The sequence below is a fragment of the Pavona decussata genome, unplaced genomic scaffold (genome assembly GCF_977016875.1).
Source record: "Pavona decussata unplaced genomic scaffold, jaPavDecu1.1 SCAFFOLD_11, whole genome shotgun sequence".
NCBI lineage: Eukaryota > Metazoa > Cnidaria > Anthozoa > Scleractinia > Agariciidae > Pavona > Pavona decussata.
This window is the reverse complement of record NW_028145434.1, coordinates 3,951,996-3,966,132: the sequence shown is the minus strand read 5'-3', so window position 1 is coordinate 3,966,132 and position 14,137 is coordinate 3,951,996. Positions and strand designations below refer to the sequence as shown.

Below are 14,137 nucleotides of genomic sequence, written 5' to 3'. Positions count from 1 at the left end.
TGAAAAAGTCATCAAGTTTCATTGCGTTGGAGTAAATATTAAAAAAAAATTATTCAGGTTCATAGTGGTTGCGGGAAAAATCCCCACCCCTCTCCCCAGGATCACGCGATGTGCTAAGGTTATTTTTGTTTACTCAAAATATTTGCTAATCAATACAAACGACTTATTGACAACAACAACGAAACAGACACACAATAGGCATTTTACTAACAATAGGCCCACGGACGTTTTGACTAACAAAAAACGGATCGAAACCCGCCAATCACTTTTTACAGTCGTCACAGCCAATACCATCACGGCTTATTGACAAACGACCAATAACATCTCGACTTTGTTGACCAATCAGGTTAACAACCAGAGACGTATATACCACCTACTGACGTTCCACAATTCACTTGACTCTGAAGATGACTTCCGCTCAGGTTGTCGAAACGTCTGTCAAAGTCACCACAAACGGTCCTTCTTAGGACTTCACTCACCCGGATGATCATAATTTACGTACTTACAATATCAAGTTATCGACAAGATTTTTTAACGCCTGGAGGCTGCCGTCATTGTTTTCAGATTAATTTTGTTTTCTTTCTTGTTTCTAGGCTGCGACTGTAAGGTAAAGTAACAGTGTTTGGAAGGACTACCGCGACAAAATAAAAGTATGAAAAATAAATTGTAGAACAAATAATGCAAAAAGGGGCAAGTCTAAGTTAGCGGCCAGGAAAGATTCAGGGAAGTAAGTTTATTTTGGTTCAAGAGTTTCGTTTGATAACTGCTTTTATTAAGTTTTTTATGATGCTATACCTAAAAATGTACTATATATCTGTACAGCTTATAAGGCCGGTTCACACTGGCGGCGGAATCGAAAGTGGAGTTGGAATGGTAAGGAACTTTCCGTTCCAGTGTTAAACGGGAGTTTATGCAACAGGACGGCTGATGTGGTGGGATAGCAAATTGTCCTTGTGTGACCAACGTGACGTCCAAGTATTTACGATTCTAGATTGTAATATTCCTACCCCTCGTGGTCTTCGCGTTGTAACAGATGAGAGAACACCAGTTTTAGTCGCAAATCGCTTAAAAATGTGAAGGTACTAAGATGTCATGTTGGTCACACAACGATAATTCACCGTCCTCTTCCGTCAGCCGTCCTGTTGCTTAAGCTCACTAATAGGCTGATTTAGCAAGAGAACGGGAAGGTCAGTTGAAACGGCGCGTGCATCCAGAATACCAATAAGACAGTCGAAATAGACTTGCGCATGGGTCCAGCCTAGTCCGCGCTCTCGCGTCCTCAAATGACGTTCCTGTTCTGTTGCTAAATCAGCCTAAAAACGAAATGACGACGGAATCGGAATTGCAAGGGACAGAACGTTTCTTTTTTCTTCCGATTCCGCTTGTGATTCCGTCGCTTGCGATCAGCTGTGAACTGGTTGATCGGAGTCGTAAGGGCAAGCAGAAGGGAAGCAGGTTCAAATTTGCATCACCAACGATGGCTTGCATAAAAGAGAAATATTTTCATGTGTTTTTATCTTTCCTACGTTGTTGCTCGTCTTCAGTAGAAACTAAAGTTGTATTCCCTTTTTAAACAATGACGTATCGCCTGATAACATAGACTAGGCATTTAAACGGATCAAACTGGATTTTTGGTTTTGTAGGGGCCATGGACGAAATCATATTGGAACTATAAACTTGTTAACATATGCCTTGCCATGTCATTAAGAGTCCAGTCGACATTTGATCATTTTATTAGACTTTATACTTAAAACATCTGCGGTATCGGGTTGCTTTTATTTCCGAGCTCTTGAAATAAATTAACGCCGGTTAAATTGTCGATAATACAATCTAATTTCAAATTTCGTTGGAAAACATGGAAACAATAGAGAGAGATTAAGAATCGCGTTTAAGGCAAACGGCAATCGTAAGATTCGCGGTTATGTTTTCTTGAAAAAAAAAAAAAAGAGTACAAAGGTGAGAATAGTGCAAAATAATTATGGCCTTTGATGTTAATGCAAAACTACTTAATTTTACTAAGAAACTGAAAACAGCGAGCGGCAAATATAGGATAAACATAGTCACGTGGTCATTTCAGCCCGTTTGCCGTAAACGTAATTCTTAACCTCTCTAATATTGAATTCCGTGTCGGGAAAAACAGGATTCGATTATCGCCTGTTTTCGCTTTTAAACTTCTTTAACGCCGCCATTTTGAATTTCATAACGTCATACGGTTACGCAATTGTTTCACACGAAAGAAGTTTTGCTTCTCGACAACTCCAAAACCGCAGAAAACCGTCCAGACTTTTTCAAAATTTATCGAAAGCGACGAATATAATAAGAATACAAATGGTGTAAAAATTAAAAAAACTACAAGAATAAACTTAAAATTTTTCATATAAAGCTAAAAGAATCCAAATTGTAAAAAGCGGGTGTCCGGCAAACTCTTTGTCTCCTTCATCTTGCCTCTACGGAAACATTAAGTCACGTGACCAATCAATTATTACATGAAATTTGTTACCAGATGGAATTTAGTAAAAGTCACAAAAGTTTCAATGGGTGGCGTTTGCTTTTATTTTAAAACAGGTATGAATATAGCCAAGACTAGGCTCAACGGGGTTTTACCAGAAAAAAAAAACTTACCCATTTCGAGTTTTAGGTAGGTTTAATTTTGGGCCAAAATGCGTTTTTATTTTCTAGGGTGGTATCCCAAAACGCAGGAAGAATATTTTAACCTGTTATATGAACTGATACTAACTTTGGTGCCAAGTTTGAGCCAAATCGTTGATACAAATCTACTTGTACTTTCCAACACCAGTTTTGCAAATTGTAATAAGGAAGCAGCACGACTTTACAGTTTCTAGTGTTTGTCAGCTTCCCTTTGTTTAGATGAGCGCACCAAAATGCTTCCGCAATAATCATAATTGAAGACCAGCCGAAATTGTACCCCAAGGGCTCTGATGTCTGCCTTGACCCCAGGCACAGTTCATTTCGGGGGAAAAGGGTGGAAAAACAGGACCGCGGGGCTTCATGGGAAGGACGCGAAAAACGAACAGTCCCACAGTCCCCAAAATAGAGCCGCCTGGATACGAGGCAGCTGGTCAGTGCTGTCATCGGAGTGCAGTGTGGATAATGAAAGGTCGACACCCCACACCCCTAAAAGAACCATGGCACAATGTAAATTCACAAAAAATGGACCACTCGGGTTTTAAATATAGTTTATTGCATTTGTTGATCTCTATTATTACAAGCGTCTTGTTGAACAAAAAAAAAAAAAAAGACTAAAGGACCGTTTGAAAAGTTCTGCTGAGTAATGCGATATAATACAACACCTCAGAAAACGGTCACGTGTAAAGGCAACTACCTTTGGAGATTCCACTGAATACCCTGGCGAACGACAACCGAGATCTGGAGAAAGCGCACGATTGGTTCCCAATTATCCTTCAAATTTACTTCAGCCTATCAGATTTGATTGGCGTGCATTGTTAGGTTACTGACTTCTGTGAAGTTCGTTCGTGTTTGAAGAGGCAGAAAAGGGTGTCTTCTGGGCTATCTCTGGTATGAACAGCACGGAGCTTCCTATTTTACACAATTGGAAATCGTTGGGTGTGAAACAAAAAAGCAGGAACAAAAACAAAAGAAAGTTAAATAAACAGCTAGACAGCGGATAACATTGCAAAGTTAGTATGTAATAATGCGAGATGGAAAATTTTGAGCATGGCAACACCAGAAAGCAAAAAATAACACCAAGCCCTTGTTACAAGTTGTGAAAGGTCCCCAAGGCATTAACAAGACAATCTGGGTTCAATTTACTGGAAATCTTCTGCAATTTTTACAACGAATTGGCCACATATCTATGACAGCAGACAGTTCTCTACGAGTGACAGGGATCTCACTGCACCCCCGACACAGATCGTCTACTGTGGACTCTCTAAGTTCATTGAGCGGCTTGCATCAGAAATCTCCAAAGTTTGAATTGCTAGAATACAGTCTTCCAGGCCTATACATTGTTCCTATAAATATACATGGACTGCTTCCGTAAGGTACTGAATTTAGAAGTTTGCAACACTTCAGACGGTAAGTTTCAAAGCTGTACATAATTGCACCACAACGGTTGATGACTAGGGAAGCTGCGAATGTGCTGCTATGAATCCGATTTCCAGATCTTTATAGTTTTGTCGTTTTCCAGAGCTCCGGACGCTATGATATTTTCTGTTGGATGGCACGCAGAACAAAGGACCACATCTGAAATAAAACACGCCATTTTTAGAAGCAAGTAACAGTGACAGTAGTTTGATCCAAAGTTGCTTGTTAGTTTGTTACAAAAAGCTTGTCTCCATGAAACTGATGTTAACCATATCACTGCCTGACAAAAAGGTACATAACAACAACAATGTTAAACTAGGCAATTTCTCTTGCAACTTGTCTCGCAATTCTGTTGCGCCATTGCAACACAATTTGCACGAAAAGTTGCGCAGTGTAACATGCCCTGAAGTGAACTTGTTTCCGCAATGCAGTAACTGTAGTAGGAAGTAGAACCGACTTCTGCTTCTCCAACGAATATTGCGAGACATGTTCATTTCAGGACTTTCAGGACATGTTACACTAGGAAGAAAACTACCTAATGCATGCTTATACTGTTCACTTGATAGCTTGTATTGTGGTCGAACAAATTTGTTCGTGGGATGTCATAAACAAATCAATGAAGCTTTATTATTGAGTTCATATAACAAGTAGACCATCAAAATATTGAACATATACCACTGCCACTCTCTAGCTTTTGTGAAATAACCTGTCTTGATGAGCACTTAGCAGTCTCTCGGCAAATGTTGAAGCAAAAAAATGACGCTTGAATAAAAAAATAACCTGTAGCATAGGTCAGATGATAAGTGAACCAATACAGAAACGGTAATATCTTATGAAGAAACGCGTGCAGTTTTGGATAGATACCAACGCCATCAGACAAACTTCAAAAATACGTAATTTTTATGTTTCGAGCAAATGTCATCGAGTGTTTTTCTTCCTTTTCCAATGTTTGTTTGTTTGTCTCAGTTTTTAATCCGGAAGAAATCCCAAATTCAAAGTTACCTCAAAAAGAGATCAAGTTTTAAACAACAAATTGCACTGTTGAGTTCTTCAGTACAATTTGTATCTACAGCATTACAATAATGAACATACCACTGTGACCCTCAAGTGTTTGTACCACTTCTTTGGACTGAAGGTTCCAGATATACACCATATTGTCTTCTGATCCTGATACTATCCACTGAAAACAATAATCCAAAATAAATTGATATCTGATCTAATATTAGCCATTTCACGCTAAATACGGATAATCCGTCTAGAAAGAAAACCCCCCCTCCCCCCCTAGTGTGAAAACAGAACCTCACAGAAGACGGTTATTCATCTCAATCGGACTGTAATTCGTCCTTGAAATACATCCCAACAAACAAAAATTAATTAACAGACGATTCAAATAAGACGAGTCCCGTTTTCACTGACATTTTAAGACGGATAATCCGTGTATAGTGTGAATTCAATGACTATTAATCTCGAACAAACAGCACTTTTCTGGAACATTCCGAAAACTTCACATGCCAGTTAGTGAACAATGCCGAGTTAATACAAAGGACTCATCATATTTCACTCAAACAGCTCACCGATATGCCAACAGCTGTTGTGAATCTTTCATTTTCCAACATCAGTAGAAGTTTCCAATTCACCAGCGCCTAAAGCTGTCAATACACTTTTCTCAACTGTCTCTTTCGATCTCTACCCAGACATTCAAATTTATCGGAATACACTCTTTTTTTATAAGAACCTTTTATCAGTTAAGAACATTTTCATTACGACCAAATGTATAAATACGGATAAAATAATACAGGTAAAAATTCAGTCTATATTGTCCAATTAACCCAATAATAGGTGTCTCGTCTGCATAGATTTATTGAAATACTATAACAGATAACTAAGAACATCTTAAGAACTATTCAGGCTCAAATTGCCAAAAACAATAAGAACTCCAAAATTAGATGTTCTTACAAAAAAAAAAAATAGTGTCCACGGCTATGGAGGCATTTTACGGAACGCTTTCCATGCAAGAGTGGTCCCTCCATCTACCAGAGGAGAAATGATAACTCACTAGCCTTAAAGGGATTGATTTATTTTGATATCATACCTTGCCTCCTGTGACTGAGAAGTTGGCAAATATGCAGTATTTTTCATTCTTGTGGCCAGTGTAAGTTTTCAGACATTTTCCTTTGCTGTAGTCCCATAGTTTCAGGGTGCTAAAAATAGAACAATACAATTACACTGATTAATGGATACTGATGCATAAATTTTGTGGCAACCCTCTTCTTAAGACAGACATATTCACTGTGAATGTAACTATAGGTAAATCACAACAAAGTGTCAGTATGCAGTCCCGGGGAGGGGGGGAAGGTGGTCTCATATGAAAGGGGAGGAGATGTTTGTCATAACTTTTGAATTAAACCCATAAAGGAGACCTATCTGGGCATTGGCCCAAGCTTTTTTTTTTACCCCTAAAGGAGACCATTAATATAAATATTTTTTTTATATTTCTTAGCGTGCAACCCTGATCAAGACCTTCACAGCTAAATATAATGGCATTTTGCCAAGAACACCCTAAGAGAGACCAAAATCCAAAATTTACACCCCTAAGTGAGACGAGCATCCCCGCCACTTTCATATGAAAGTCCTCTCCCCTCCCCTGGGATGCAGTCATTGGCAATGGAAATTGGTTTAGAAACAACAAGAATTGAACATATTACATTATGCTAACATCAGATAATACCTTTCTGCTGAGCTGTCACTGCTCCACCATAATGGAATTTGTATATATATTAGTATATACCACACAGATGAATAGTGCTTTTCATGCATTCTGATTGGTTAACCTGGAGGTGATTAGCAAAGTACTATTCACCTCCGAGCAGCCAAAGAGAAACAAAATGGCTTTCCATTTCGCCTTAGCTTTGGTGACGTAATTTTTTGGTCTGCTAGTTGTTCAGCTTGTGTAGCATATACTAAAACAATAATTTATTATTCACCTCAGTGTCAGTGAAAGTGGTGTATATTTACTTCCACTTTGGTGAATGGATACATGTGAAATATAACCATAATTACTTTTGAAAGACAACTGGCTGACCAATCATTGACTTTCAATGAAAATTCAAGAATAACAAAGAGTTACCTGACTCTTTCTGAAGTTGACAAATCTAGCTTATGTGTAGTTTCGTTACCAGTGATCAACAAAAGAGTATGGCATTAACCATCTCCTCTTTCTCTTGTGATCAGATGTTGTGTGGAGCAAACTTACTTGTCTAATGTTGCTGCTAATATGTACTTTCCATTGGGAGAAAACTTCACAAAAGACACTGGTGGATTATCATCATCTGAAAAAAAATATTTTAGAACACTCACATCACCTGATGTCAAGCACCATTATCAAAAGGTGGTTAAAAGACTGCAGTGTACAGTACTTCCATTTATTTTTTAATCAATCACTTTCTTTCAAGACATTGGAACCCTTCTGGATCAGTTACTTTTTAGACACGCTTTTTAGGCTGGTGTAAACACACAAGTGAACAATGGTCAAATTTGGATCCCATTTATCCGACTTCCCAAAAACTTGCTGGGCCTGAAACCTGAAAACTACTTTACATGTATGTGCACAATGCACGTAACAAGAGATTCAAATGACATCAGTTGGACTGCAACTACCAGAATTCAATTCCTTTGGGTTTTTGTAATCCTAGTCGGTAATAATATTTACAACAGCTCTAGTAAGCAAGAGAAAACCAAACTCTGAAGCATTCTCCTACTGGAAAACTTTTTGAGAAACAAATTCCCTGAACCTTGGTAAGTGATGCGCAAGTGTATGTGCATGTAATTTCACAGAACTGACCTATTAGAGTCTTGAGGCATTGCCCTGAAGCAGTATCCCAAATTCGACTAAGGAGAGAAAAAACAGACAAGAACAACAATATTAAACTACATGTAAGAGTCAACAAATTGGTGTATTAACACTCGAGTACAAAACACAGACACTACAAATGCAAAACAGAAAATTTATTTGTGAAAGAAATGTGACATTAGGTTTTTAAGGCTGGTGAATAAATTAATGATAGATGTATTTTTCGATCAGGGACATGGGCATACATGAAAAAAACAACCTTCTGATTAATAATAATTACAAGTTAGTCTAGATGCTCTGCCACTTCAAGCTACAGGACACTTGCTCTACCCCTGCCATGAGTACTCGTGACACAAGTACATGGTATGCCTATGTTATTAACTGACATCTACAGTGTATTAGAAAATTTCTTGTTCTTCTATCTGCACATGGCTGTCATAATAATTATTAGCTTCCAACTCATACAGACAGGTAGTTGTGACTGGGTGACTGATCAGCTGTCTTTCTGGACATGTGCCTGGTTTGTCCATAGGCCATATCCAAGTTGCTGTGAACCCCATTGTAAAGGTGAGGCTAAGTGCAACATTTTTGTTAGTCGAAAATTAGTTTTCATTCATATGCAAACAAAACTAATTTTCATATGAAAAGCTTTGCACTTAGCCTCGCTTTCATAATGAGGATCATAGCAACTCGGAAATGGCCTATTCCTGTCATCAATAGGCGAATCTTTGTTTACACTTTTTGCCTCATTAACATATGCTTATCACTGTCTGATGATGCTAATAATTAAAAATAAAAACTCTGATATTGAAAGAGCATAACAGTCTCAGTTTCCTCTGAAAATTTGAGCCCATTACATCGAATGGTTTCGGAGAAATTCTCTTCAAAAAACTCAAAATTTTACAGATAATGTATTGCTCATTAACTTTTTTTGCCACCCAGCAATTTTGCAGTTTTTAATGGCTCATATTTCCTTCAGTATTGCTTGCAAAGAGCTGAAAATTGAACAAATTGCTCAACTTAATCAGCTCTTTCAACTTTTGCATTTAATTCATATATACTGCTACAGCTTCTATGAGTTAAGTAATATGCTAATGAGGAAAAATGTAAACAATGACGTCAGCAAAGACTTGCCTATATCCATAATGCAATTTATTATAAACAATTTTAAAACCAATTTAAAATGCTTTAAACCAGTCTCCAAACTTACCAAAGGCCATCATAACTACTTGATACAATCAAAGCACCGTCTCTATTGAAATGAACCTGCCATGACGCAAATAAAGGTGACAGGGCATCAATATATTATTGACAAACACTTTAAAATGAGTTGTGTGGTTGCACCAGTGCTTGGCTAACAATGTCCAAGCTCTAATTCTATGAGACTAGAGATAAAATCTTAAAGGTCTGACCACTGGAAACCACCGAGCAGCTCTTTCAACAGGCAATGTTTATTTTCAGTGTTTTGTCATCCAAAACTCAATAGATTTTGTGGCGCTTATACATAGCTAGCTCAAGTTAATTAACTTGGGCTACCTATGTTGGTCACCATATCCTCTTACCGCTGTGACAGGATCTGAATGAGCAGGTAATGTCTTCAAGCACTTTCCAGTCTTCACATCCCAAATGCGCACACTTTCATCAAACTGAAAAAAACATAATTTATAACTAACTGCAGTCATACAGGAAGAGGCTTGGTGACTAAAACAGATATAAAGCAGGGGTTTCCAAACTTTCTAAACTTTTCTCCCAAACTTAACATCTGCATGTTAAGACTCCACAATGCACAAACAACTTAATACATGTACTAGCAATAGTCAAAGATTACTGAGTGCATTCGATGATCTCGATCCCATGCTCTCTCTCCTTTGCCACGTTGGTGATGATGTCATCTGCTCCTGCAAAATCTCAGGGGGTGCCAGATGTACGTCCCAAGAACCATTCATTCATTCATTCATTCATTTGTTGATTGTCCCATACAATCTTGACTCCAAATGCAATTAGGAGTGCGTTCTTTCTACGTCAAACACAATTATTGTTCTTTCTTAACAATAGCTGGACCAAACTTAACATCTAAGACTGTTAAAAACATGTCTATAAATAACTTTTATAACTTTTAGTTTTAAAAAAACAACTATTAAATAGTTCTTTACTTAGAGTAGCTGGACCAAAGAAGATGGAAGTGACCATAATTTACACTTTACTGTTAGCAGTGCTTACCGAGCCTGATACGATCAGGTTAGACTGAGGATTGAAGTTACAGCAGAATACGTAGTTGCTGTGTCCTTTGAGAGTCTTGAGACACTTGCCCTGTGCAGAGATTGTCAGGTTAAGTGTAACAATAAATTAAACAAATAACATAATTATTGTCTCTTACAGTTGTGACAACCTTAAAAGCAAGAAAGTATTTATGCTCAAGTCTCTGCTTTCTGTGGATATACAGTACCGCGTACAAGCTGTGACCTCACCAGTCGATATTGTTATGCAATGATGAACTTCTACTAAACATACATTAATATTCTGTTAACTTGAATTTAGTGGACCAGAAAATATTATACAACATCTGACTCACTCTACAACCTTTGTCTAAACTTAAGAGTAAAAGAATCAAGTAACTTTCTTTCCAAAATGTTCTTGAGACAAAGTGCAAATTGCAAAATCCACGGTCAATAATGTTTCACAATCAGTGCATTGTATGAAGGTACAAGTCAACTTCTTCACAACCAATGTAAGTAACTTACAGTGGCAAAATCCCAGATTTTTAGAGTTTTATCATCTGAAGCAGAAACAAGCAGCTTTGAATCTGAAGACCATGACACGTCTGATATACCCTGCAACAAACAAAACAATAGAAGCCTATTAAAACCGTTTGTCTGGACCATTGGAAGCACAAATTTGACAACTTCGAAGTTTCCTACTTTGGATAAAAAACTGAAAGCAAACTGCATCACAAGGAAGAACAACTACTCAGCAAGTTTTCACATTAATTTAATGCTTTGTCAACAAGCTAAAAAGTTAGATATCATACTTTGAGGATCATTCAAGGCAGGACTCATTATAGGAGCAAGTTTAAATATTTACAGTGTATATCAAGAAACAACAGTTCTGCAAAAACCTGCCTTACCAGTTTGTGACCAGATATGGTTTTCTCAAACTTTCCATCATAAGCTCCCCATATTTTTATGTACTTGTCAGCAGCTAGAACACGAATAAGAAGACTCAGTTTTAAAGGCATAATTATAATTAATTATGCTATGATTCATTCATTAATGATCAGATTTAGTTAGTTTCACAACATTGAGCTTAGTGCTAGCAAAGGGCTTCATAGCTGCCTTAGTAGGTCAGGGCTTGATAACAACTTCCCTATTCATTTAAGCCAGGTAACAGACTTGTGTCAGAATGTTCAATGAGTACATGTACACACATGTGCTTATAATCACACGTAGCGCTGTCATTGTGGTTTCAGTAACATGATGCATTGAGCTTCAAACCTGTAACAATCTTGTTATTTTCGGAGTAAAATAGCCCTACATCTGTGAACATCACTGATGACATCATTGGTCTTTTCAGGCAAAATAGGTGTCACAGGTTACAGCCCTAAATGACAGTTCTGATAATGGAATTCAAATTCAACAGAAACATAAAACAACTTACAAGAGCTTGCCAGCCAATCTCCATTGGGACTAAATTTCACAGATGAAATTGCTTTTGTATGACCAGTCAACGTGTACTTGAGAATATAGTTTGGCTTCTAAACACAAAGGATAAAAAATGGTTTGCTAGACAATAACTGGGATGCATGCACCTCTTACAGTCCCAGTGGTCTTTACTGCTAGTGAGTCTACACTACTACATTGTATGAACACGGTGGACATGGGTTCTTTAGAATTTAAGGATCAGGTGCCTACTATTGTTAGCCTGCATGCAGACATCTTGTATTTCCTACAACATTGAAAAACGACATAGGACAGCGTTTTTTGACGTAGGAAAAAATACGAGACGTCTGCACGCTGGCTAACTATTGTTACTGCACATGCGTTCGGCACATCTTGAGATACTCAGGTTTCCTATGGTAGTGCTCACTAATACAGGAACAGTTTTGCGTGGTTTCAAACTATACGGGGAGAAAGTAGAACTTAGCAAGTGCACTTGGTATCCTAAAAGAAAACTGGAGGTAACCATGCATTTTTCAGAGATACTAAGGCTTCAATTTAGGAAAAACTGCCAAATATTGCTTTATATTTTCAGTTGGTGCTTTTAAGTATTATTATTGTTGCTTTATTATCTCTGAAAAATGCGTGGTTACCCCCAATTTTGTTTTTGGATTCCAATAGCCCTTGCTAAGATCTACTTTCCCCACATAGTCACAAAACCGCACAAAAATACTTCTGTATTAGTAGGCAGCGAAGCAGAAACAACCTAGCTAGCCTGCACAGCTAGTGGAATTGTTTGTCTGATGTTAAAGTTTTGGCAGCAGAGCGTTGTAAACGAGCATCATATCACAAGGAGAATAAGAAGAAATGCTTTTTTCTCTTGTAAGCTTCACTGCTTGAGTTTGTATTTCTACCCCCAAAACTTTGACCCTACTTTACAAATAATACAGTATATACAAGTACCTCCAATCACGCAGACTACTGTAAGAGAATTCTGATCAAGAATTTGACATGGTAACCAAAACATTGCAATGTGATCATCGTCATCACCATCACTATCATCCTTCCTCTTACATGGGTAACAGGGTATGAAGTTTCCATCAGCTGTGGCCTCTGTCAAAGATCTCATTAAGGCCCAGGCCTGATGGATAATTTTGTTGTTTTCTGTCTGTCCCAGATTTTGTTATCACTACATAAAAGTATTGGCTACTACCAGTTATGACAAAAATAAAGATGCTAGGAAAAGTCAGCCATTTTGAATTTTTGAGATTTTGGGAGGCTTGGTACCAATCTTGAAACAATCATGGATGCACTTCCCTGGACAGCCAACATTTAATATGATTTCATACATTGGGAAACAACGCCGTTTTGTAGAAATCTGGGATGCATTCGGAAAATAGAAATATACTCCTGATTTTGTAGATTTATCCCTGGCCATGCCTGATGATTGGGCATGTCTGGGATTCAGTGTTTTCATAAGTTGGTAAAATCTGGGATGTTCAGGAAACAGAAAAATTGTTGATCATCTGGGATTTTCCCAACATACTGTATCACAACCAGGCTTTACCAATCTGTTGCCATTCTCTATCCACTGGCAACCATCACACCTTTGACAAACTAAATCCCAACTTTACTGACCCTTTACTGGTCATACATATTTTGAATAGGACTATTCACCTGGCTTAACATTTTGTGACATCTAAGCATACAGTCAATGAGCTTTCTAAATGCAAAATAGCCCTTATTTCCTTGCCCCTGCATAGGGGGCAAAATCTTAAGTGTAACTGTTTACTGTAGATATCTACATAAAGTTTACTCTTACCTTATAACTTTGAAACTAACACGGTGTTTGATAAGAACCAGCCAAGAACTTATTGAATATGCTGTACAGTCCAGCTTAAATCAGCTTAAAATGTGCATGATAGCAACCTTAAAGTTTACATGTATATACATGTATGTACTAGACGAAATGGTTATTCAGTTTGAGTCACCTATCTTCTCTAAGGCAAGAAGGGAAAAAATCCTCTTATAAGTAACCTGAGACCACAGATGCTGAAAATCTTTACTTTACCTTGGAGGACGCTGTGTTGTTGACTGGATTTGTAGCAGAAGGCTGTGAAGGTTTCGAAGATTCCGACGTGTTGCTCGATTGAGTGGACGAATTTTCATTTTTCACCGCCTCCTCCGTTGATGCCATAGATGTGTTGGTGCTCTAAGACCAGGAGGCCGTTTTAAAGTCCCGAAATTGATCTGCTTTCTAGCAAAACACAAGTTTTAAATTTGCCAAAAATCGAACTGAAAAGCACACGTGAAGAGATTCGACTCTACCAGGCACCGCAAAGAAGTATGGGTACATCCAAAGGCCTACTGTAGGTACGCAATGCGAGCAAACACGCTTACTCAGAGTTGTGCGATTGTGGAACATCTTTCATCTATCGTACGCACGTCGATTGTTAGATAAAAAGTTGCGGGTGAAACAAAAGTCGCGAAAAGGTGTCTGCCCTTTATTTGACAACCCCAGACTTAATTCAGTATTGCATAAGAATTGAGAACTTTCTGGAGCACAGGA

The 14,137-nt window shown here is 38.0% G+C and overlaps 1 protein-coding gene across 1 annotated transcript; it reads right to left on the bottom strand.

Annotated features, from left to right (window-relative positions):
* Positions 1–3,180: 3,180 nt before the first annotated feature.
* LOC146488289 (WD repeat-containing protein 5) lies at positions 3,181–13,901 on the bottom strand. Its single transcript, XM_085123301.1, has 12 exons — positions 13,640–13,901; positions 11,570–11,666; positions 11,040–11,113; positions 10,657–10,746; positions 10,136–10,225; positions 9,478–9,561; positions 9,126–9,181; positions 7,907–7,953; positions 7,319–7,394; positions 6,158–6,266; positions 5,158–5,245; positions 3,181–4,224 (listed from the first exon to the last, which is right to left on the bottom strand). The coding sequence occupies exons 1-12, from the start codon at positions 13,763–13,765 to the stop codon at positions 4,124–4,126; spliced, it is 1,038 nt and encodes a 345-aa protein (XP_084979427.1). The 5' UTR covers positions 13,766–13,901; the 3' UTR covers positions 3,181–4,123.
* Positions 13,902–14,137: the final 236 nt, after the last annotated feature.

Excerpts from the sequence above, each read along its gene's own strand:
- LOC146488289 (XM_085123301.1), bottom strand. The coding sequence starts at position 13,765 with ATGGCATCAACGGAGGAGGCGGTGAAAAATGAAAATTCGTCCACTCAA. Across the intron at positions 10,747-11,039 it reads CCATATCTGGTCACAAACTG|GGTATATCAGACGTGTCATG; the intron begins GTAAGGCAGGTT and ends TGTTTGTTGCAG. Across the intron at positions 4,225-5,157 it reads AACACTTGAGGGTCACAGTG|ATGTGGTCCTTTGTTCTGCG; the intron begins GTATGTTCATTA and ends GTTTTATTTCAG.